This window comes from Mus caroli, unplaced genomic scaffold (genome assembly GCF_978045245.1).
Source record: "Mus caroli unplaced genomic scaffold, Mus_caroli_1 scaffold_8, whole genome shotgun sequence".
NCBI classification, from domain to species: domain Eukaryota; kingdom Metazoa; phylum Chordata; class Mammalia; order Rodentia; family Muridae; genus Mus; species Mus caroli.
The window spans coordinates 80232927-80256278 of record NW_028227263.1 but is presented as its reverse complement, the minus strand read 5'-3'; the positions used below and the strand labels follow the sequence as shown (position 1 = coordinate 80256278).

The following is a 23352-nucleotide window of genomic DNA, read 5'->3' as shown; positions in this document are numbered from 1 at the left end:
TTCTCAGGGAGGAGGAGGTTTGTGGCTAAGTTCCAGATCAGGGCTTCTGGGTCCTGGTGTCTTCAGCAGTAAGACTTACCTTCTACCTCTGAGGAGCAACCAAGAGTAAGAGCAACAGCTTATGATGTTTGGGGAGTCTTCTGGACAACCCTGAAAATCGACTCGAGACATTTCTCATGCCTGGTATCAGGAATTTTGTAGATTAGCTCTTGGAAGCAGTACTGTCAGCTCAGAAGAGAGAACTGCATTCAAAATATCTATGAACATTAATACATACATATATATCTGTATATATATCTATCTGTATATATTATTGTTTTAGATAGTTAGTAGCATGTTTCATTATGACTTTTACAGACATCTGTCCTTGTAACTTCCTCTCTCCTTATTCCCTCTTCTTCCTAATTACAGCCCCTTTCCCTACTTAAACCATTTGTACCCTGCTCCTAATTACAGTCTCCCTCAATATGCAAATCATTTGTACCTGCTCCTAATTAGAGCCCCACCTTTCCCTATTTAAATCATTGTACCCTGCTATTCCCCTAATTCTCATCCACCCCAACTCCCCAGGAATGGTCCCCTCTTACTTTCTTGGTTTCTGCATTTATTGCAGGATACATATGCATATATGAAGAGTTAGAGGGAGGAGCCTCCAATGAGAGAGAACATGTAACATTTCCCTGTCTGAGTCTGGGCTACCTCACTCAAAATGATGTTTTATAGTTAGTTTCATTTACTTGCAATGTTCACGGCTGCAACTTTCTTTGCATACGAATGACGTTAGGTAGGGTATATCTACTACCATACGCCATTCTCCATTCATGGGCTGAAGACGACTTAGTCTGTTTGCACTTCCTATCTTTGTGAATAAAGCAGTAATGAGCTTGACTGCACAAGTCCCTCTAAATACAGTCACGTTTTTAGGGCATACACCAAGGAATGGAATGGCTAGGTCGTAAGGTAGATTTCCTTCTAGCTTGTAAGAATTCTCCACACTGATTCCCATAATCGCTGCCCCAGTTTGCAAAGTGGTAAATGGGGACTGTTTCCCCTGTGTCCCCTCCAGCATCTGCTGTCTATTGTTCTGTTGATTTTTGCCACTCTGACTGGGGTAAGATGAACCCTCAATGTCATTTGGACATTTCCCTAATTGCTAGGGGCGGTGAACATTTTTGGAGATATTTCTTAGTTATTTTTGTTTCTTCCTTTGAGAATTCTCTGTTCTAGCCTCGGGCACATTTTAAAATAAGCCATTTGATTTTTTTTTTGTGTGTGTGTGTGTGAATTCTTTGTATATTCTGGGTAGTAATCCTCTGTCAGATGTGTAGCTGGCAAAGATTCTTTTCCATTCTGCAGGTTTCCTGTTCACCTCTTCATTTTGGTTTTTCAAGACAGGGTCTGTCAGTTAGGCCTGGCTGTGCTAGAACTGGTTCTGTAGATGGAGCTGGCCTCAAACTCACAGAGATCCACCTGCCTCTACCCGCCGAGTGTTGGGTTGAAGACATGCACCAGCGCCACCTGGACAGCTGATTGTTTCTTTAGCTGTGCAGAACGTTTTCGCTTTATAAAACTGCGTGCCAATATTGGCCTTCATCCTTGGGAAATGGACTCCTATTCAGAAAACCCTTTCCCACCCCTCTACCACGCAGGGTATGGCCTGTTTTCATTCAGTGGCAGGGTCTTTGTGCCACTGGGAGTTTTATTTGTTGCAGGTCTAACTGAATTCTTCTGCATGTGGACATCCAGTTTCTCCAAAACCAATTGTTCAAGATTTTTTCTCCAGTTTATGTTTTGACATTTTTTTCAAATATTAAATGGCTGAAGGTATGATTTTGTTCCATTGGTCTACATGTCTACTTTTGTGCTAGTGCCATGCTGTTATTACTGTAGCTCTGTAACATAGTCTTACGGCCTGGCACAGCAATCACTTGTACTTGCTTTCCCCCAGGATTGTTTTGGAACTGTGGTTCCATATGAAGTTTAAGGCAGTATTTTCACTTTCTGTGAAAAATGAAATGGGTGTTTTGATAGGGATCGCTTCCATCTGAATCACAATATTAATTTTACTAACCCATGAGCACGGAATAACTTTCATTTTCCAGTCAATCTCTTTAGAGCTGTAAAGTTTTCAATGTTAGAGGTCCTTCGCTTCCTTGGATATTTTATTTTCTTTGAGACTTGTGTGTCCATGATCATGTCAAATGCAAATAGGGATGGTTTGACTTTCTCCCCTCCTTGTATCCCTGTAACTCCCTTTGCTTGCCTCTCTGCTCCAGCTAGTACTTAAAGCATGATGCTGAATATGAGTGAGGGCAGGGGGCCTCCATGTCTCATTCCCGCCTTCAATGGGATTGCTTCAAGCTTTTCTCAACTTAGGATGCTGGTTTTCTCTGGATTTCTCATATATAGATATATTATGTTAAGCAGTGTTCCCTCTATCCCAGAATCCTCTAGAGCTTTAATCAAAAAAGCATGTTAGATTTTGTCAAAGGCATTTCTGTGTCTATTGAAATGCTCATGTGAATTGTCTTTAAGTCTGTTTTATGTAGTTTATTATACTTATTAACCTGGCTTATGACGAGCCTTCCTGCATTTCAGGATAAAGCCAGCCTGGATGTCTCTGTACTGTTTTCAAGGACGTTATTGAGTTTTATTGAGTCTATGCTCATCAAGGACATGGGTCTCTAGTTGTGTTTGGTGCATCTTTACCTGGTTTTGGTGTTAGAATGATTCTGGCATTTGGAGTGCCCCTTCTTTCTATTATTTTAAATAGTTTAAAAAGGATTGGCTGTAGACCTTTGAATGTCTGCCAGAATTCTGCTATAAATCCATTTGGCTCCAGATTTATTTTCTTTTTAAAGCTGGAAGGCGTTCTCTTGCATTTCAATCCCCTCGTTTGTTACTGCTTTGTCTTCTTGGTCTAATTTTGGTGGTTTGGTTGAATCTAGAAATCCATCCATTTCTTATAGATTTTCCAACTTATGGAATACAGGTTTTTAAAAATATTCTCTGGTAATATTTTAAATCTCTTTTCATATATGTTATACTGTCTCCCTGTTCATTTCTGATTCTGTTGATATAGGTTAGCTGGGCCAAGGGTCTGTTAATCTCACTTATCTTCTCTAGGAATCAACTCTTACATAAGGTGGCTATTTCTCTTGCATGAATTATTATTTCTTACCATTAACTGGGTTTGGATTTGGTAATTATTGTTTCCCCAAATTGAGTTGGATTAATCATTTCCTTGGGCTGAGACTATTTTGATGTGGGCACTTCCCTTGGAGGGCAGCTTTACAGACGTATACACTTCCCTCAGAGGACTACTTGGAATGTGCCTGAGTGTGGCTGTGCTGTGCTTTCATGCAGTTCCAGATACTTTTTAACTGTTCTTCTTGATCTCTTCTTTGGCACGACCATCATTCAGTAGTAAGTGGTTTAACATCGATGAGTGTGTACATTTACAAGAGATTTGCTTGCTGTCAACTTCAAGTCTTATTGTAATGCCATCAGATGAAATACAAGGAGCTATTTCAATCTTTTTGAATTTGTAAAGATTTGTTTTGTGTTCCAGGATGGGGTCTATTTTAGGGAAGTTTCCATGTGTTGCTGAGTAAAATGTGCACTCTTTGGTGTTTAGGTGGAATGCCCTGTGGGTATCTGCTAAGCTCTTTTGATGTATGTCAATAAACTCTGATGTTTCTGCTTATTTTTGGTTCAGATAACCTTCCCACTTATTGAAGAAATGACATTAAAATCACTTACAAGTAGTGGGTTCATGCTAATTTTTAAATGTTTGTCTTTAAATCTAGTAGTATATTTTAAAAAAATGAAACTGGGTGCACTAGAGTTCGATGCATGTATGTTTAGGATAATACTGTCGTCTTGGTTAGAATGAAGCATCCCTCTTTATCTCTTCTGACCTGTTTTAGTCTGAAGTCTATTTTGTTATTAGGATAACACTCCATTTGCCTCCTGGTCTTACCTGACCAGAGTCCTTTTGTCCATCCTCTTACTATAAGGTGATGCTTCTCTTCAAAGCTAAGATGTGGGTTTTGTAGAGAGTAAATTGATGGGTTTGTTTTTTGATGCATTTAGTAAGCCTGTGTCTTTTGATTGGAGACTTGAGGCCATTCATATTTAAAGCTATTATTAAAATGCCTGTTAATTGTGGCCATGGTGTTATTACTTTTGGCATTCTGTTCTCAGTGGTAGCTTGTGGGTTTTGTACTGCACAATGATGGCATTGCATTTCTTCACTATGTTCATTCCTCTCGTCCATCTTAATAGTTTCCTATTTTTCTTTAGGTTTGGCTTGTTGGATATAAATTTTTATAGTGTATAAAGTTTGTCTTCCTCCCTCATTTACGGTGGGTATCTGCTGTCTATCAGTCTAGGCTGGCAGACATAGTCTTGAAGGCCTTGTATTGTGTTCTCCAGGATCTTTGGGCTTTTGAAGTTTCCATTGAGGATCAGCTGTTATTTTGAGTTTTCCTTTATACGTGACTTGAATTTCCTCTTGAAGCTTTCAGTACACTTTCTCTGTTATGTATGCTTAGTTGGTGTTTTAACTATGATAAGCTGTGGGGATTTTCTTCTCTGGTCTTGTCTATTTGGTCTTCTGTTTGCTTCTTGTATTGGTATGGCTGTGTCTTTTCCTTAGTTTGGGGACGTTTTCTTTTATGATCTTGTTGAAGGTTTTTCTCCCTCATCTAGGCCTATATTTCAAAGGCTTGGGTTTTTCATGGTGTCCCACATTTCCTGTAGGTTGCTTTTCTGGGTTTTGCTCGTCATGATATGGTGACCTCTGCTTGATTCATCTGACATCCTCCGAGTGTGCAGTCTCTGTTTCCTTAGTGAAGTCTGTTCTCAAGCCCTGGGTTGCACTGGTCATCCCATCAGCCTTCTGTGGTGGTTTCTTTGGGCATCACTCAGATATATTTTCCTTAAGCTGTTTTTTTTCTTTTCTCCTCAATTTCACTGCGTTGTTTATGGCTTCTTAAAATCCTTGAATTCTCTGACAAAGTGTAAAACTCTTAAATTCTGGGTCCTGGTGTTGTTATTGCCAAACATTTCCATTGGACTGTTGGGTTTAGGAGAGAAAATACTGGCTTGGCTTTTCATTGTTGGTATTTTTGAGATGAGTCTTGGCATATAGAGTTCTAAGTTTGATAGGACAAGCTGGGGAAGAAGAGAAGATGAACAGGCAGGCTGGGCCTAGAGCCTTGGGTGAAAAGTAGAGAACAGAAGGGACTGAGGTGGTGTTCAGGATGGACCTCCTGGAGTGTGGGGGTAGATCTGGCTGGGTGAAGAGGTTAGACATGGTGTGGAAGTGGCCTGTGTGCTGGTGGTTAGGTAAGTCCTGGCAGATGACTAGCGATTGCTTATGGCACAGACAAGGATAGCCAGAGTAGGCTGTGGCAGTAGATGAAGGACACAAGCTAGATCTGATGGTTGGGGACATGATGGCATGAATGGGAAGGTGGCATGATGGGAAGGTGGGATGATGGGACGGTGGCACGATGGAAGGTGGCATGATGGGACAGTGGCACGATGGGAAGGTGGCATGATGGGAAGGTCAGGGAGACTTTCCAGCCTAGACTCTGGAGAAGGATATGGCTGGGTGGAGAGATTCTGGGGTTTGGTTTGGTTTGTGTTTTCATCCCTACTGTCACTCTGGCTTCAATTCTAATAGCTTAAAAACTATTTTAATATAAATTCCTTCCCATGTGCTGTGCTGTCAGACACACAAACACACACAGATGGACACACACACACATTCTCTACCTCTCTCTCTAAAGACAAATAATAGTTTCAAACATCTTGTTTTATGCCATTGCCAATAATGAAATGAGCAAAAGAAGGAAAACAAACAACACACACACATACACACAACACACACACACACACACACACAACACACACACACAAAGTGGAAGAGAGGTATAGCATTTTTATGTAGAAAATATTTCCTGCTTTTAAAACTCTATCCATGGAATAAACTAATAAAAGTTAGTCATTAGACAATCAAGTTTAAACTAAAAGGTCTACTGGGCAAAACCATCTCCCACTTTTGAGGGCTTAACACACACTACCAAGCTGCTTTCCATAACATAACTGTCCCTGCTAATCCAATCACATGTGTATTTTAACTACACCGGGACTGTTTGAAAACCTTTCACTTCTACAGCTACACACAGCTCTTCCCAATGCACCCTGGGTGTCTTAGAATATGACTCCTCTCTCACTTATTTCCATGTGTCTATCACGGGGGCCTGGCAGTGTCCTCTAGATACTTAACTTCTATTACTTCAGTCCAAGGCCTCCACATCAGCTCACAAACTCACTGTACCTAAGGATGAGCAAACGCACAATGACAGTTTCTTCATCGTACTTTCTGAAATGTGCAACACAGTCTTGTAACTTGTAGAAACATTCAATAGGATATGAAAAGTGTGATAAAGGGTTTCTTATAACATCTGCCTTTTCAAGACACTCTTAATCCATGAGTTCCCTCCTAATATCTGACAGAGTGCCACAATTTTGGACTGATTGTTAGTGTGGCCATGTACACATCCCCACCACACAGGGTGAGAGGACAACTCTGTGAGCTACTTCTCCCCTCCCACAGATCCTTACACAGATCTGAAGGATAAACACGGCAAGGGCCTTCACTGCTGAGCAACCTCACTGGCCCAACTACCAGGATCTGTTCACTGGTATGATAATATACAGCCATTTGTGTTAAAATTTTCAAGTTTTTACACTTTTGAAAACCCCAAGTTTTCATTATTTTGAAGCAGTCAAAATAATTGAACACAATGTCACTTACCCATGAGGTGACACTCTGCACCTGTGACTACTAAGCCTTAAGCCATGGCCAGTTCTTAAAACTAAGGATGAAATCTGTCTCCTTTCATTGAAATGCAACAGCCTCACATACTACACATAGCACAGGCTTAGTTAAACTAGCCAGTGGGTCTCACCCTACCCCCGCTTGTGTGTTATACAAGTTTTGTTATTTTAAGCAAACTTGGATTCCCTCTCGGGGGTCTAGCAGGTTTCCTCCCAGAGTGACATCACTCCCTTGACTCTCTGTCATGCACGTGAACATCTTGGTCCTGAGTTTACTAGCTGTGTCATCACTGTTGGTTGGTATTGCTGCATGGCTATGTGGATCTGATAGATAAAACTGTATTTTCTTTTAACTATGTCTTTTCATGTATGAATATTTAAATAAACAATTTCTGGTTGTGTCGGTGTCTTAGGTTTCGACATCTTCTTTCTTATATGCCACCTGGATACCCCCCTTTTGCCTGCTCCCTGGCATAGCTGTGCCATTTCATACAGTGATAAGTTCTCCCTTGCTATCAGACCTAAAGCTTTAGTTGCTTTTGCTTTTTCTCGAAGTACAGCCTTGTATCTTGGGCCCTTCTGATGATCTCTGTAACCAGAGAACGTCCTACAGCCCAGTCTGCTCTTTTCTGTCTTCCCCACCAAGCCCCAACATCCCTAGAACATACCGCTGGGCAAGCTCAATCATACTCAACTGTTCCAGTCCCAGTGCTAGCGTCCCACACAAGTAGACTATCCCACACCATGTTTCCAGCTCCTTCCTGCTTCACAACTTTCAAGAACTCTACTCCAGTCCTGCACTCTGGGGAGATTTGGACACACTCACCACACCTCACACACAAAGGAGGCCTTGCTGTGCAGAGCACCTGGCTCTCTTGGGAATACCGTTCTTCTTTTCTAGGCAATATACAGAGAATCAGAGTTTGGTAGATGGATTGGAGCCCAGGTCCATGCTCATCACAGTTAAAGACTTGGGGTATTTGAATTACATTTGCTTCTATGGCTTGTTTTCCAAGGGGAAAATGAAATGTCACCCTCTTAAGAGCTGTGAAGCAAGGTACACTCTCAGTTATCAGGAAATGTTGCAGTTGACCCAGCCACCTGCTGGAGTCCTTCACTACCTGCAGCTGCACTGAAAGCAGGGCCTGGCATACATTACGGCTTGGCAGCATTTCCTGAATATGAGTGAGTGCTTTATCAGGAACCCAATGGCCACCTTATATACCTTGGAGTCCTGACATTTACATAGAAGGAGTACAGAGTGCAAAGTGAACGAAGCCCTTTCTTCTAATTCTTTCCCTTAGCTCCCCTATTTGATGATTTGGAAAAGAAGCTATCATGAATTTAGGTCTAATCCTAACCCAACTTTTTAATTTTTTTTTTTTTTTAAAGGAGCACTGAGTCTTGTCTCATGAGGTCAAGAAACTATCGTGTCACTGGGGTTTGTTCTCTTGCTCACTGGGAGCAAACGTGGATGTGGTTCTTCCTTCAGGGAATTTCATGTGAAGAAGAACTACAGATGCTCAACAGGACGCTAGGATCCTTCACCATGCTTATGATTGGTGCTGCAATAAGGTCCAGGGAGCAATATTACACAGGGGAGAGAGCATCCATCATACAGGGCTCAGCATCTAACAGGGACAAAAATAAAGTTCTCACCTGACCTGGTCTTACTGAGGCAGGTGGTGTCTCTGAGAAAGTGCTAAAGACTTAAAAGGGAAGCAAGCCTGTGCAAGGCAGAGTGAACCAAGGAGGAGGGAGCTTACGATGGCCTCTGTGGCTAAACCTCTAAGCTCGGAGAGCCCAACCAAGATGGTAGCGCTGCATAGAGTGGGGCTGCAGGGCTCAGAGGCCCACTGCTAGGCTGAGTCCATGACGGACTGAGGATATTCTGTGCAGAGAACTAAGAAGTCCCTGCTGGATTTAATTTCCATTTCTGCTTAGAAATGTCACATTATTTGGGGACTGGGTGGAAACCGGGCAATACAATGTGAAGACGATCACTCCAGACTTGTTGAGGATAGAGGTTTCCTCCCTAAGGAGTGGGCTGGGGCTCCGTGAAAAGAAGAGGAGAAGAGACAGCCAGCTAGCAGGAGAAGAAGAATCCAGAAGCTCAAGCTGTGGTCCCATCCCAGGTGAGGACAGAAGTGGGTAGGTAGCACGCACGGTCCGGAGATTCCCACACGGCACTCCTAGACTGCAGGCCACTCACAGGTGTGCCTGGACATGACGTAGAGGACGCACTATGCACTGAAGCCTCATGAGAGACCATGGCAGGGGTGAGAGGCTACAAGTTTCCTTCTTACCTAACCTTTTCAAATGTGTTTTCCAATCTGCCGTGAGGGGGATGAAGAGGTGCATTCTCCAAATCTCTTTTCAGTTGGGTAACGTTCTCACAGAACAACACAAACAGCATTACCCTGATCCTGGAGCACTAAATGAGATCTCAGAAGTGGAAGCACAAGGTAAAAGCTGTGTGTGTGACCCAACAATGCCCAGCCATGAGGAAAGAAGGGAAGGTTAGGCAACCTTTGTGGGGAAGAGCAATGACATTGTGTATTCTCACACACAAACACCAATTCTGGGCAGACTGGTGACCCAAGTACCACAAAATCTGGAGAAGAAAATGCAGATAAATAATGACCGTGCAGTATGAAGTGCTTATTAACTGAGACCAAACACACGCAAACCAGAAGGCTGGAGCAAAATAGAATGTGCCCAGTTTATGGTGAGAGCAATAGGAACGTGAAAATGATACAAGCTAGGAGAAAGGTTTCTACCCGGAGCTAACAAAGGTGGGCACCGGAACAATCCTACAATTGAGGAGAAGAAAGACGAACTCAGTCTTGCTACAGTTTGATATTCATATGTCACCTTGGGAGGGGCAAGCACATCACACAAGGAAGAGCCAGCCACCTGGCAATATGCTGCTGAGAGAAGTGGGGGGAGGGCACTGTCCCACCCAGTCCCAGGAGGCCACAAGAAGCAACTGCAGGCTCTTTGGAAGAAAATGTGTCAGCATCCATAAAATGCTGTTTGACTTGGCAAGTACTTCTAGGAATTAAGGGAGAAACTCTGACAAAAGTTTAAAAAAATGAAAAAAAGAAAAAAGACCAGTCAAGGACACTCCCTGGCCCTAGCAAAAAAAAAATGCCAACAATTTCAAATGCCCCACACTGAGCTAAGTGCAAATCAATTGCACCCAAACAGTGGAATCTGAGGCTTAACTACATCCTGATAAGGAATTATCTTGACAAAGCTGTTACGTGACGCAAGTCAAGACACGGAATGTAACATTAAACAGAGGAGTGGGCTAGAAGGAAGAGGCTGGAAACCATGTAGGCAGCTGCAGAAGAAGCCAACAAAAGCTAGTTTCTGGAAGCAGAGTCTGGTACTGAAGAACAGCTAGTGGCCACCTACGGGCACTGTCAATAGACCACTGACTCTGGGTTTTAATCAGGTAGATTATACACTACCTTCTCAAAAGTCTGCTGAGAAAATGTTACGCTTTCTAAAGCACTAAGATGAACAAAGTTGAAAGAATAGCCAAATAGTAGTATATTTATTTGAGTGACTACTCTACTGAAGATAACAGTAGGTAAGACTGAACATATTAGTAACAAAACTCACTGAGATTTCTTTCTGTAGTTGGGTAACTCTATAAATGCACTAAATTGCACTGTGCAGTGTGGATTCAGGAATGGCAGAGTTCGCTGAGCACATGTGCATACATGCACGTGTGTGTGTGTGTGTGTGTGTGTGTGTGTGTGTGTACACCTTTCTGAAAAGTGTTAAGGCTTGAAAAGGCTTGAACCCTAGGCTTCATGTGGGTTAGACACACTCTAGCACACAGTCCCCTTCAGCCCTGGAAACGATCATCCCAGGGGTGGGGGGAGTGGTGCAGCTCTGCCATGGATTGTCCTCCTCTCCCTTATCACTCACTGATGTATACACACAAGTCTGACTAGAGCACAGCCACAGCTGTGACATGTTTTCTATGTCTGCTCACTCACCACAACTGATAGGACAAAAATGTGTCATAAGAGGCGGATTTCTGAGTTGGAGGCCAGCCTGGTCTACAAAGTGAGTGCCAGGACAGCCAGGGCTACACAGAGAAACCCTGTCTCGAAAAACCAAAATAAATAAATAAATAAATAAATAAATAAATAAATAAATAAAAGCTCTTTAGATTCAAGCCCCCCCCCCCAAAAAAAAAAAAAGTGTCATAAAATTGAGTGAAGTAAACAACTGTGGTAGAGCAGTTGTGTCATATGCAGACTAAAAACTACGTAGAGCACGCTTTCGACACGTGTGCTAGAAGTAGTCAGAGGGCTAAGCACCCAGACTCCCTCACACACACAGACCCTTCTGAGTAGTGGCAGGCAAGAGCTGGGCAAGAGCTGGGCAGGTCCAGCGGGATTTGATGTCTGCCTGAAACATATCTGAAGATGCGCTCTGTCTTAAGGAGATAATACTCATGCATTAACTATATGAGTGTATTCTTCTTCAAGAGAGGATGACAGAACTGGACGGCAACAGGACTCGGCGAAATAAGCAAATCCTAGTGATCTCAGTCTTAATTTGCCAGGTAAAATGATGGGCATTCCACTTACATCCCTCATTAACTGCAGAGCCAAGGTCTTTAAGTTAAAAGGTGAAATGACATGGAAGAACACCATGAGTGAGCATAGGCCAGTGACCGTCTGGACTCTGTACATAGGCAGTGACTTGGGACACATACATCCCATTTTAGGCCACTGACACACACCCTTAGGCTTGGATTTAGCCTTATCATGGTCAGATTATGGTGGCAGCCTTAGCATTCATACAGTCCCATAACTCACATGGCCTGTCTGAGAGCTGTGGAACGTCTATCATCTTCTGTACTTTAGAAGGCAAGCAAGTCTGGCCAGTCTTTTAACAAAGTATACTCCTAGAATGAAACAAATAACTGCTGATGAGCAATCCAGGCCTACAGTGGCCCAGACAAGGGGTTCTACACCCTAATATAATGTACACAGAAGCGTTATTTATACACACACACACACACACACACACACACACATACACACACCCCTCACACATGAATGCACACAACCCCCCTCCCCATATCTTCCGGAAAAGAATGAAGTTGAAATTCACTGGCGAGAGGAGTCAATTGAGAGGATTAGTGTCAAAATCTTATAGAAATGGCCAGCTTTCTGAAGCAGATCTATAAAATGGCAAATGCGGTCACCAGCCAAGTCTGTCTACAGAATCAGATCTCAGCTAAGCAGTCTTCTCGCATATGTAGACACCCTGTAAGTTCTGGAAAAGTCAGGACATCCAAAAAAACAACAAGAAGGGGAAACCATCCAAGAGGCTAAGGAAGGCATGAAAGATAGGAAGGGGCTAGATGTTTAAAGGGACCTGTGCTAGGCTCCTCTGTTTGAGCAATTTCCAAAGGGGACAACCTGGGCAACTCCCATGGGGAACACCACAACCACTTCTGCTTCCGACACCAAAGTGGTAACCTGCCCCAATAAGGGCTCTTGGCTAAAGTAACCTGGGGTGGCCTGACTGTCTGCAGAAATTACATGTGCCAGGGTAAATAAAGCCCCCTCAACAGTCTGGTTTGGAATAACACTCTGTGTTCTGTTGACAAATATCTTTGTGAAGAGAAGATAAGACACTGGACAGCAATGCAAGCGAAGCATTGAAATCCACATGCAAACGTGCACAAGTGCATTTTCCACAAACGCCATCCCAGCTTTCTCCCTGCATCCAGTGAACTCACCTCCGTGTTCCAGAAACACTCGAACACACCTCTCCTTTCCTCTTGCTGCAGAGAAATGGAGCAAGGTCCAGCCATTGGCATCTCGGCCATTTGGGGAATAGCCTTGTTCCAACATCTTTCGTACTGTGTGAACATCCCCGGCTGCCACTGCAGCCTGAATCTGCAACTCTTCCTGAAGCTCAGGGTTCCTCCGGCAGTGGTGGTGTAACATCCTAGCGGACTCTACTTTTCACCAACCAGACATTAGGTCACGGGAGGCAGCCTTTCGGGAAGGGAGAACATATGCAGTTTAGAATGTGTGGCTCTGCACTCTGTGCTCACTGACCACCACGCAGCTCTTCACTTCCTAAGTCAGGACAGTAACAGACAGCAGCTCAACAAGACTGGCCAACAGGCATCTGCTCAGCCCTGGACTTCCAATAGCTGCATTAAGGCTATATATTAACTGAAAGAGAAAGCCAGGCAGAACCCTCCCCCCCAACAGAAAAATCTTTTCTGTGACCTTTTGAAAACTTGAAACTATGTTTGATCATAACAACTGTATTTTAGGTAAAATGGGAGGTGGCATCAGGAAGCTAAGATGGCTGCTGCAGAGGGGTTGCAGTAGTACCAGTCTTGGGAAGTCTGATTTATATTATTTCCTAGTCACTACGGAGGCAGAAGTCACAAACTGCTCTAGGACTTTATCATAGTCTGAGTCAATAAATATGGAGTACCAGAAAAGAGCCCACTAAAGCCTGGAGGAGGAACTGAAAGGCCAACTCTCTGACCTAATCCACATCAGCATCTTATTTTTAATGCAAGGCAACAAAGCATAGGGGTAGCAGGCTGAGCGAAGAAAGTGGATAGAATAGATTGTGTTTACACATGTGAGTGTGTGTGTGTGTGTGTATGAGTGTGACTGTGAGTGTGTATGAGTGTGTGTGAGTGTGTGTGTGAGTGTGTGTGTGTGTGTGAGTGTGTATGTGTGTGTGTGAGTTTGTATGTGTGTGTGTGAGTGTGTGTGTGTTTCTTTTGCTCTGTCCTACTACCTTGGGCTATCTGATCATGATGTTTGTCTTCTCTTTTGCTGTCATATTCTTTTAAAACTTTTTTTTTCTAATTTCGGTACTAGAAGTTTTACTTCATAAATACTTGAAGTAGCATGCTAGATATATAAATCACCTGTTGATTAACCACATGAAGAAATTACTTCAATGAACAATGGTGCTGAGGATGCCACACGCTCTGTAGTCATGGAGACGTACGTGTGTCCTCAAACCCAGGAGACAGTGAGCTTGTCCGTGCACATAGCAAAGCCCAAAGGCGAACGGCTACTTCTCATGTGGGGCTACAAGCCTGTCTTCATGCTTTGAAGCATTTGAGATAAACACAGAAACCCAGACTGACAAGATCTTAGGAAGACATTCCAATTGCGCTGCTTTGTAAGAAGCAATTAGACTAATCTCCTGGTTTGTAACCTCCAGTTCTATAAGTAAATTTTCTTGAAAGAAAAAAAATGTGCTAAAGCCCTTTGAAGACATTCTGTTCTCATATGTAGGTTAGACATCTCAGGATAATTTTGTGACCAATAATTCTTCTTGCAAAATTTCTCATTATTACACACAAGAAAAGTAAGCCCAGCTTGGTGGAGCCCAAACAGGCTAGGAACACAAACATCTGGTGTGCTTTTTTCCATATAATAATGACATCATTATAGTCTCGGCAATTCCACTCAGTGATATAATGTAAAAATATCAAGCTATTACCTCAAATAGCTGTTTCCTCAGAGAAAATGGGAAATGAGAAATTTCTTGATAATCTGTTCTTAATAAGCAAGTTTCCTTGATTCTTCACTTAATTACTTCCTTGAAACTCAGTATCTTGGCTTAGAAATCTGACATAAAAATACCTTTCAGAATGGGTTTCATGTTAGTTTCAGTGCTATGAGAGACAATATCAAAACTTATCAGCATACGTCAATGGAACCCCTTCCTGTGCACTCAGACCACCATCTTTAGAAGAACACCTTTGAAACTTTATTTTATTTTACTATTTTACTGTTCTTTTTGAGTCAGTCTTATTTAGCTCTACCTGGCCTCCCAACTTGCTGCGTAGCCCAGGCTGGCCTTAAGCTCTTGGTCCTCGCTTCTCTAGCTCCCAAGTGTTGAGGTCACGGGTATGTATCACCATGTTGGCTCAGAGTGAGTTCTGAAGTGATGTTCAGATACACTGAGGTGTCCTCTGCAGCTCTCTCTCACCTTACCGTTTTAGAGAGGGTCCCTCACTGAACCTTGGCTTTACCACTTCTGCCAGACTGGCTGTCTATCTAGCCTTCATGATCTTCCTTGTCTCTGCAATCTGGTGCTGGGGTTACAAGTGTGCATCCAAAGGAACCCCAGGGCAGAGTCCATCCCTGGCTTTCCCATGAGCAGATGGGTCTCTAAACTCAATCTTCGTGCCTGTGCTGAAGCAGTCTACCCGCTAAGCCTCTGCCCAGGCCCCACGGGGTGTGTTTAAATAGGAAATTATCTTGGTACTTGAAAGAGGTCTCTTCTATAGGAAAAAGACTGAAACGTCAAAATAAACTTAGGTTTTTATCTTTCAGTGCACACTACATTAGTTTATTCTTTAAATCACTATTTTGCCCATTCATTTCTGTGCAACTCTATTCTATTCATGCTAGGGACTGGACCCAGAGCTGAAGCCTGCTAGTTGCGTACACTATTACTGAGCTACAGACCCTGGGTCATCTCACCTTACAGAAGAATGTCTCTTCTCTCGGTAGACAGCTTGTCTAATAACCATGGCGTGCATGCAGCATGGCGGGAAGGGCTCCCAGTGTGCGCCGGCCTCAGAGGAGTAGTCTTCTTCACCTATGAACAAACCCAAGCACATCAAGGGACTTTCCTGAAAGAACAGAGCAGCCCAGCTGACTGCAGTCTACTTTCTGATGACTTTATGTTTCAGGAGTTTATGACAAGTCAACAGAGAGAACTCAGAGAAGGCTTTGGAGAAAATGATCTTGTTGCTTTACAACAATCTCCAAGATGTAATCAAATATGATTTATTTTTGACATTCTATGCCCTTTACCCCCACCCCCAGCTTCTTGAAAAACAGTAAATAAAGAAAATAACAAATCTCACATTTGGAATTTGGTTACAAGCTAAGAATCTTATTCTTTCTGCTGAGACTGTCTCTTCAGGCCTGCTTCCTTTACTTTTTAAGGATACCATCAGTCACCTGCTCTTTTTAAAGAGAACCAAAAGAAGAAGAAGAAAAAAAAATGTGTGTGTATTCAATACAGCAGCTGCCCAGGGCCAAGTGTAAAGCGTGATAAGTAAATGGGCTCATGCCTTTGAATGTACCTCTTCCCATGTCTTAAAGGCACCCAGTAATAACATTTTCATACACACAACAAGCCAGTTAAAACATTAACTAGGCAGAGATTTTACTACCTTCTCTGCGTGAATTCTTAAAGAACAAAACAATAAAAACCCAACCTCTTTTCCTCTCTACAATTAAAAAAAAAAAAAAAAAAAGAACAAACAAACAAAAACCTCTTTCCTCTTTCCACCTGAGTCCCTGATATATACATCCCATTCAGAGTAAGGGCATAAGAGACTCCCCTACAATATTACATGGAAATCTTCTAGCAATTAACCTATCAGAAGAGCCCCTTTCTGGAGGTGGGGGCTGAGCCTTTAGAACTTAAAAGTTCAGGCAAGGAAATGGACAGGCCATCTGCCAAGCTGAGCTGCACAGGTGAAGAGTGGCAGCGGGGCTTGCTGACTGTGCAAGGGGACATTAGAATGATCCCTGTCTGCCTTTTATGCTCTTCATGTCTTATTTTTCCTTGTCTGAAGCCTTTAAGACAGGCAAAAATGTTGGCCTGCACATGGAGCTGAAGTCTGAGTGCAAACTGTGCCTATTATTTCCAAATAAATGGAGAAGACATAGTCAGAACAACTCCTTCAAAGCCAAGTGTAAATACCACAGAAGAATCCTTGCAGAAATTAAGACTGAGGAGGAAGTCTACAGTGTGAACCTGGAGCATCTTAAGTGCCCGAAGGCAAGGAAGTGCTCAAAGAAAGCCACAGCCACAGGGACAAAGAAAGGAGCTGACTTCACAGCTCGGCTCTCAAGGATCAGAGACCACTAGTCACTTCTTACCACGATGGCATCTACATGTCAAGAGTAAACAGCATCGTGTGGTACCCAGCTCTAAGCCCACCAGGTGCCAGGCTGGGGTCACACAGACAATCCTGGTTAAAATCATTGTGGGGGAAGAAACTAGCAGGCAGGACCAGGGTGGGCGATGAGAGTTAAACAGAAAATGTACGGGTATGAAATTGTCAAAAAACAAACTTAATTTCTAAAAATGAAAACCAAAATCAAACACCTTACTTCTAAGTGTGTCTTCAGAATTTTCTGCCTCCCTAGGGTCATGACAACGTCCCAATGTGACTTCAAGCCTTTAAGAAAATGTCCCAATGTGGCTTCAAAGCCTTTAAGATTCCTTGCAGATTCCCAAACGCCCATCAGCACTTCCACAGAGACAGCTGGGCATGGCAGAGATGTGAGGGGTGGGAGATGGAGAAAGCATGAAATAGTATTCACTAATATAAGGAAAAGGCAGAGTGTTAAGAGATAAAAGGATCAAATTATTTCTCCCTGTAAGAAAGGTAATAATGTCACAATTCCCTGTAAGTGACTTAAATGGGACAAGGAGACAGCCCCTAAGTGCCTAATGTGTGCTCAGCACAGCTCACAGCTTCCTAAAATACAGTCCTGTACATTTAAAATGACATTTAAAAGTATTTTTAATTTTTAAAAGAATTTTCTTTTTGTTTATATCTGCGTGCCTACATGTAGGCAGGCCCACCACATGCATGCCTGGTGCTAGAGGAGACCAGAAGATGATTTCAGATCCTCTGGAACCTTTCAAGCAGTTGTGTGTAACCCTGGGAGTGCTGAGAACTGAACTAGGTCCTCTAACAAGAGAAAGACGTTTCTCTGACAGCCTCTTAAAATGACACTTTTAAGGATATAAGATATTTTAGGATAATTTTTCCTCTTCTGATAATACCAAGGACTTATAGATCTTTTAAAGTAAAAAGTCACTCCTTGCATGCATGTGCTCCATGGCATCATAGGGGAAACACATGTGTGTGAACCTGTACACATCACCTCTGCTGTCTGCACCACTATCAATTAGACAGGCGATGATTAAAGTAGCCCCAAAGTCCAAGGCATCAGACCAGCAGTGAATCTTCTCTTGGTGTTACTCAGGTACATATAAAATAAAGAGAAAAAAAAAAAAAAAAAAAAAGGCACCATGGTCCTGGAGAACAAATACAACCTCAGCAACAAAGAAACTATTTTTTAAAAAAAATCAGGAAAAGCCACAGATGGGAATGAAAAAGGCCTAGCTTCCTGCAGGGAATGCAAGTTCAAAACTGACGGCTCTCAGAAATCACCTATAAAACGGGACTCTTGACAAAGGAGACATTTCTTAAACAATACACAATCAACAGGAGGTTCTCTTAAATTAATGATGGTTGGAGACTCCAGCAACTACTGATACCAGACCCATGAGAAATTACATTCTGGGTTTTTGTCAGAAAAAAAAGTAACTAATAAACACATATGGAAGACTTTAGAGGTATAAGAAGGACTCATTTCACAGTTTTGTCTCATTCTCTTAAGTGGTGTTAGATCTTAATGCTAATACTATGCTTACAGCTTGCCAAATTATTTTCTCCACTGTACTGAAGTCAAAGATAATAACTAGGTCTCTGAGCTTTTATACAGTTGACCACATTGGATAGTACTGCCTAATTTCTTTTCAACTAAAATCCATTCAGTTAAGCCCCAGATTTCCATTATACAGTTAAGAGAAAATCTACATTGAGATAACAGACTGAAGCAGAAGGTACCCATAAGTCAAGGGATGCTTGAAATTTGCCCAAGAATACACAGTCTTCAACAAGCCTGAAGTCTAACATCGCTACAATTTCCTTTAGCACAAAACTAGATATAAATGACTTTTCGTATTACTTTCTTCCATGTAGTTCTTGTTTAGTTTTGTTGAGTTGAGATCCCAGACCTTTGGTGAAGTGCAAGCTAACCAGCAACCAGGGATCTTCCTGCCTCAGCCTCCCAAGTGTTAAGATTGCAGGCCTGCTACCTGATTCTGCATTTTTCTGGCAGAAATATAAATGAGAACTGTTTCCTGGTCTCAAACCAACAAGAAAGAAGGTAATGGCTTCACAAGAAACAAAGGCTTTATTTGTAGAGCAGTCCAGGATAGGAAAAGAAAATTGCAACTTTGAAGATACTGCCTCTGAAGACAAAATCTAAAAATCCACCGATGGCTCACATCTCCCAGACCAAAACCATATACGAGCCAGGCATGGTGGCGCACACCTTTAATCCCAGCACTTGGGAGGCAGAGGCAGGCGGATTTCTGAGTTCGAAGCCAGCCTGGTCTACAAAGTGAGTTCCAGGACAGCCAGGGTTACACAGAGAAACCCTGTCTCGAAAGGGAAAAAAATATATATATACGGAAACCTACTGTGCCCAATCACAGTATAGGACATGGCCAACAGGCCTGCTGCTGGGCTCCACTTACACTATCAAGAGCCTGACACCAAAAATAAGGCAGGTAGTATTTTAGTACCACGCAACATACCATAGTGATTATGTCCCTAAAGAAGGATATTGTATTTCCTCCAAATGACTGGACCTCTACGTGACACAAAGATTTCTTATCAAGTAGAACTATGAATCACATAGATTCTAGAAGAAAACCCAATGATTTTCACAAAATGTGGATGAGGTGAACTGACTGAGGAAAGTTTAGAATTATTTATGCAGACCCAACTCAAAGCTTAAACCCACAGGTATTAGAAATGCGTTGTCAATAGTGTTCTATTAACACAGGCATGCCAAGTCAAAGTTAGCAGCCTCAGGCTAGTGCCTCAGAAATTTGCAAGATCATTGCACCAAGGGAGTGCACTGGGATGAAAATGAAAAGACAGAAGGTCAGGTTTCAGCTAGACAAACTGAATCTGACTTTATTTACCCACTTCCGGAATGGTATCACTAAGGCTAAATGTTGACACCCTAAAGACTGCACATATATACTCAAGTCTGTGCTCTCACATAAACCCACAGAAACAAAATAAGACATTATATATTTTACTTATATATAATGTATAACAGAATCAACTGTGAATCACATCATTTTAGGCATAAAGGACAGAAGTGGTCATAATATGCTAAAGACCTAGCACTGAGTAACCCCAAATAATCTCCCTTTGTGATATGAATTTGTTTTTGGTTACCAAATAATCAGGTAAGTATTCTCCCATGTCACTTACAACAGAATTAATACTAAGTTAACTGTCAGATACAGAAATAGAAACTATTGAGCTCGTCATGTTGTTCAGTGAATGTCCAAACTAAATAAAGTGTTAAATGTTAAACTATCTAGACGAAACATTCTCAATTATGCTAATTATTACAACCTTCCCACAGCCCTCTGTGTGTGTGTGTGTGTGTGTGTGTGTGTGTGTGTGTGTGTGTGTTTATACATCTCTTGTCTCAATCTTAGGAAACCCACTGCCAGCTGAGCAAATCCTTGTACTCTGACTTAAGCAGCAATAATGACCTGGCTGGGAACCAGGATAATGTTCTGTCTTTACAAATCTGACCAGTGATCCTCATTTATCATCTCAGGTGAAAAGAACCCTCACTCAGGAGCCCTAGCAAATCTGGTTAACTCTAAAGCAGAAAAATACCCTCCATCCCACTGAGAAGGCTAGGCACAAAATACATACTGCATTTTATCTCTGAAATACACTCCAAATATATTATTACCATTTTTTTTAAGTTATACAGTACTCTGAAGTATCATAGTGCTGATCCATATTTAACCGCTGAGCCACCTCTCCAGCCCTGAGCTCTGTATTTTAATAGCAGCCACCCCTCAACTTGAGACTCTGCCTTGATTCATACACACACACACACACACATACACACACACACGCACATATATATATGAATGCTACCCTAAATTTTTACACACACACATATATATGAACACTACCCTAAATTTTCTCCATAGTACAGTCACTGGTGAATTTTTTTTTTCTCTTTCTTTCATTTGGTTCTTTAAAACCCTGTTTCACTCTGTAGCTGGCCCAGGTTGGCTTTAAATTCTCCATCCTCCTGCCTCAGGATTCCCATTCCTCAGCCTGGAAAGAACAGCAATTACAGTCAGGTACAAGCCTTTGATCCCAGCACTCAGGAGGCAGAGTCAGGCACACCTGAGTTCAAGGCTATCCTGATCTACAGGGAGTTTCTGGACAGCCAAAACTACACAGAGAAGCCCTGTCTCAAAGCACCAGAAATTAAAAAGAAGAAAAGGAGGAGGAGGAGGAGGAAGAGGAGGAGGATACAGCAATTACAGTGAGAACAGAGAGCTGATATATAGTATTTTTAAATTTTATTCAGGACATACTTTCTTTGGCGTGTAGTTTCAAGTCTTAAAAATGTGCAAGCCACCAGAGCCCCTTAAAATTATCCTTATGTCTTAAATATCAGTAGAATCAAAACATATTATTTGTGTGTGTGTGTGTGTGTGTGTGTGTGCTTGCACACACACACACACACACACTGGCAGATAAGACGGAAAATCTAAAGGAATAAAAAGCCTACCATTTTGAATACTTCTTTGTACTGAAAATTTCAAAAAACATTTGAGATATTAAAATAAATGAGTCACTTTTTATACGTGATAACAAATATTATAGTTAATCATTAGGTAGTCTCTAGGTTGTCCTTTGTATAATCTCTCCCTATGGTTTATTTGTATACATTCTCTCTTTATAGTAATGTTCTAAACTTACCTTTAGGGCATTTTCGGAGGCAGCAGAAATCTGAGCACATGACCTAGGTGCTTATATTTCAATCTAGTAAATTCTCTGTAAGGGTTTTAAAATGAGAAAACAAGAATGACCACTGCCAAAACCAAGCAGCAGATAGCTAAACATACCAAAACAATACTTTGTTTCAAAATTCCTGACTGTGCCACTATTGTCAAGGAGATACATTGTAAATTTTTAGAAGTTCACCTAGAACACCAGAGATGTAACAAATACTATGTATCACTTCATAACAGCTCCGGGTCTCCATCCACTTTTCTCACACAAACACAAAAGAACACCATAGTAAACTATATACTTTGTTTCGGGGTCTAATAGTGCTCTTATACAGTTCTTATACTGTTCCCATTCTTAAGCTACACACATTCACTTTTTCCAGGAAAGCCAAATCCAATTATTTTCTTCAAAACCTGTAAGTTTCAGTCCTCCTGTTCACCTTCTGCTACTAAGCCATTATCAGTTAGGTAACCCTGAAGCTTTCCTGATGGAGGCATAGAGAAAAAAAAAAAAAAATGTACATGGGCAAAACAGTAAACTGTGGTTTAATTAAAAGCAGAATCATTCAGAATTAACAAGCAATTAACATGGAATTGAAGAATTCCTATGAGAGTATGGAAGGCGGGGAACTACAAAAAGGTCTCCAAGCCTCCGAGCAGAGTACATGACACGGTATACCAAAAGATAATGCAAAACACGGAAACGCTCTGACCGGGTCCCAGTTTCTGGGCTAGAGAAGTTACTGGAGTGTTAAGGACCAGGCATGGGCAGTGCTTCTGGTTTTGCTAGGAAACTAGGATCTAAGAAAGCTTGCATTCCCAGGCAACCACCCTGGAAATAAAGCGTTACTTAATGAGGTAGGGGCCAGGAGTAAACAATGGGGGAAGGGAGGTCTGCCTCTTTACCTTTCAAGAGGATGCTGGTCCAAAGCACTGTTTATTGCTCCTCTGGTGGGTGGCCAGACCCCTTCTACTCGCGAGTGTCCTCCAGCAAGCTCAACCCTGGAAAACAGAAACCGATCAGTGGTGCAGTGATCCAGGGGCGAGGAGAGGGGTCTGAGGATGGGGGAGCCTAGCAAAGGCTGGAGGGTGGCAAGGGCAGGCAGGCTGGAGCAGGGCTTCTCCCCCAACCCCCACCCAGCCACCCAGCCAGCCCCCTCCCCTCAAGGGAGGAAGAAACTGACTTTACCTGTGTCCTCAGTTGCAGCTCCTCTCTCTCCTTTCAGCCTCCTGCACATTCACCAACTTCTCCATTGAAGAAACACCCCAGGCAGGGCCGGACACCGTGTTCCTGATCCTCCTGGGTGCTTCACGGCCCCAACCCAGAGAGCATCCAGATAGTCGATCCGGCTGGGGGTGGCGATCTTGGCCTCGGAGCAGCCTCCGGGAAGGGGCGCTGGGAGGAAGTGCCGGCTGGGGGGGGGGGCAGTCCCGGTCCAGGGGCTCAGACCAAGGGTCTGCCGCGCGCCGGGCCGGAGGCTTTCAGCTACCGAGGGACTCAAGAGGTCTGGGGACAGAGAGACCCTAAGTCGTACCAGGTCCGAAGTGTCAGCAGCAGGGTGTCCCGACAGGGGGCTTTCGGGATGCACTTTGCACTGGGCCACCCCCGCCCCCTCCTTCCAGCACTTTGGGGTCACTGGGATGGGACCAAGCCTTCGACAGCCAATCAGCTGCCGCACTGGAGCCTGCGCTCCAAGCCGTAAACCAGATCCGCGGTGGGTGGGGGTTGGGGTAGGGGGTGGGGGCGACTTGGTTGGTTGGTTGCTTCCTTCTCCTCACCCAGAGGCCCCCACCCCC

General features: G+C 42.8%; 1 protein-coding gene across 5 annotated transcripts in view; it reads right to left on the bottom strand.

Annotated features, from left to right (window-relative positions):
• Asb7 (ankyrin repeat and SOCS box containing 7) overlaps positions 1–23256 on the bottom strand; it is a 45774-nt gene extending 22518 nt beyond the window's left edge. For 2 of the 5 annotated variants that reach the window (XM_021168892.3, XM_021168894.3), the window contains exons 1-4: positions 22745–23256; positions 22462–22557; positions 15366–15483; positions 12629–12890 (exon numbers count right to left, since the gene is read on the bottom strand). In XM_021168892.3, the coding sequence (XP_021024551.1) occupies positions 12629–12839 (211 nt within the window). In that variant the 5' untranslated portion in view covers positions 12840–12890; positions 15366–15483; positions 22462–22557; positions 22745–23256. Of the gene's footprint in view, positions 1–11696; positions 11786–12628; positions 12891–14376; positions 14501–15365; positions 15484–21523; positions 21599–22461; positions 22558–22744 lie in introns of those variants that run through there. The other 3 variants (XM_029479628.2, XM_029479629.2, XM_021168895.3) reach the window with 3 other exon arrangements.
• Between the last annotated feature and the right edge of the window lie 96 nt (positions 23257–23352).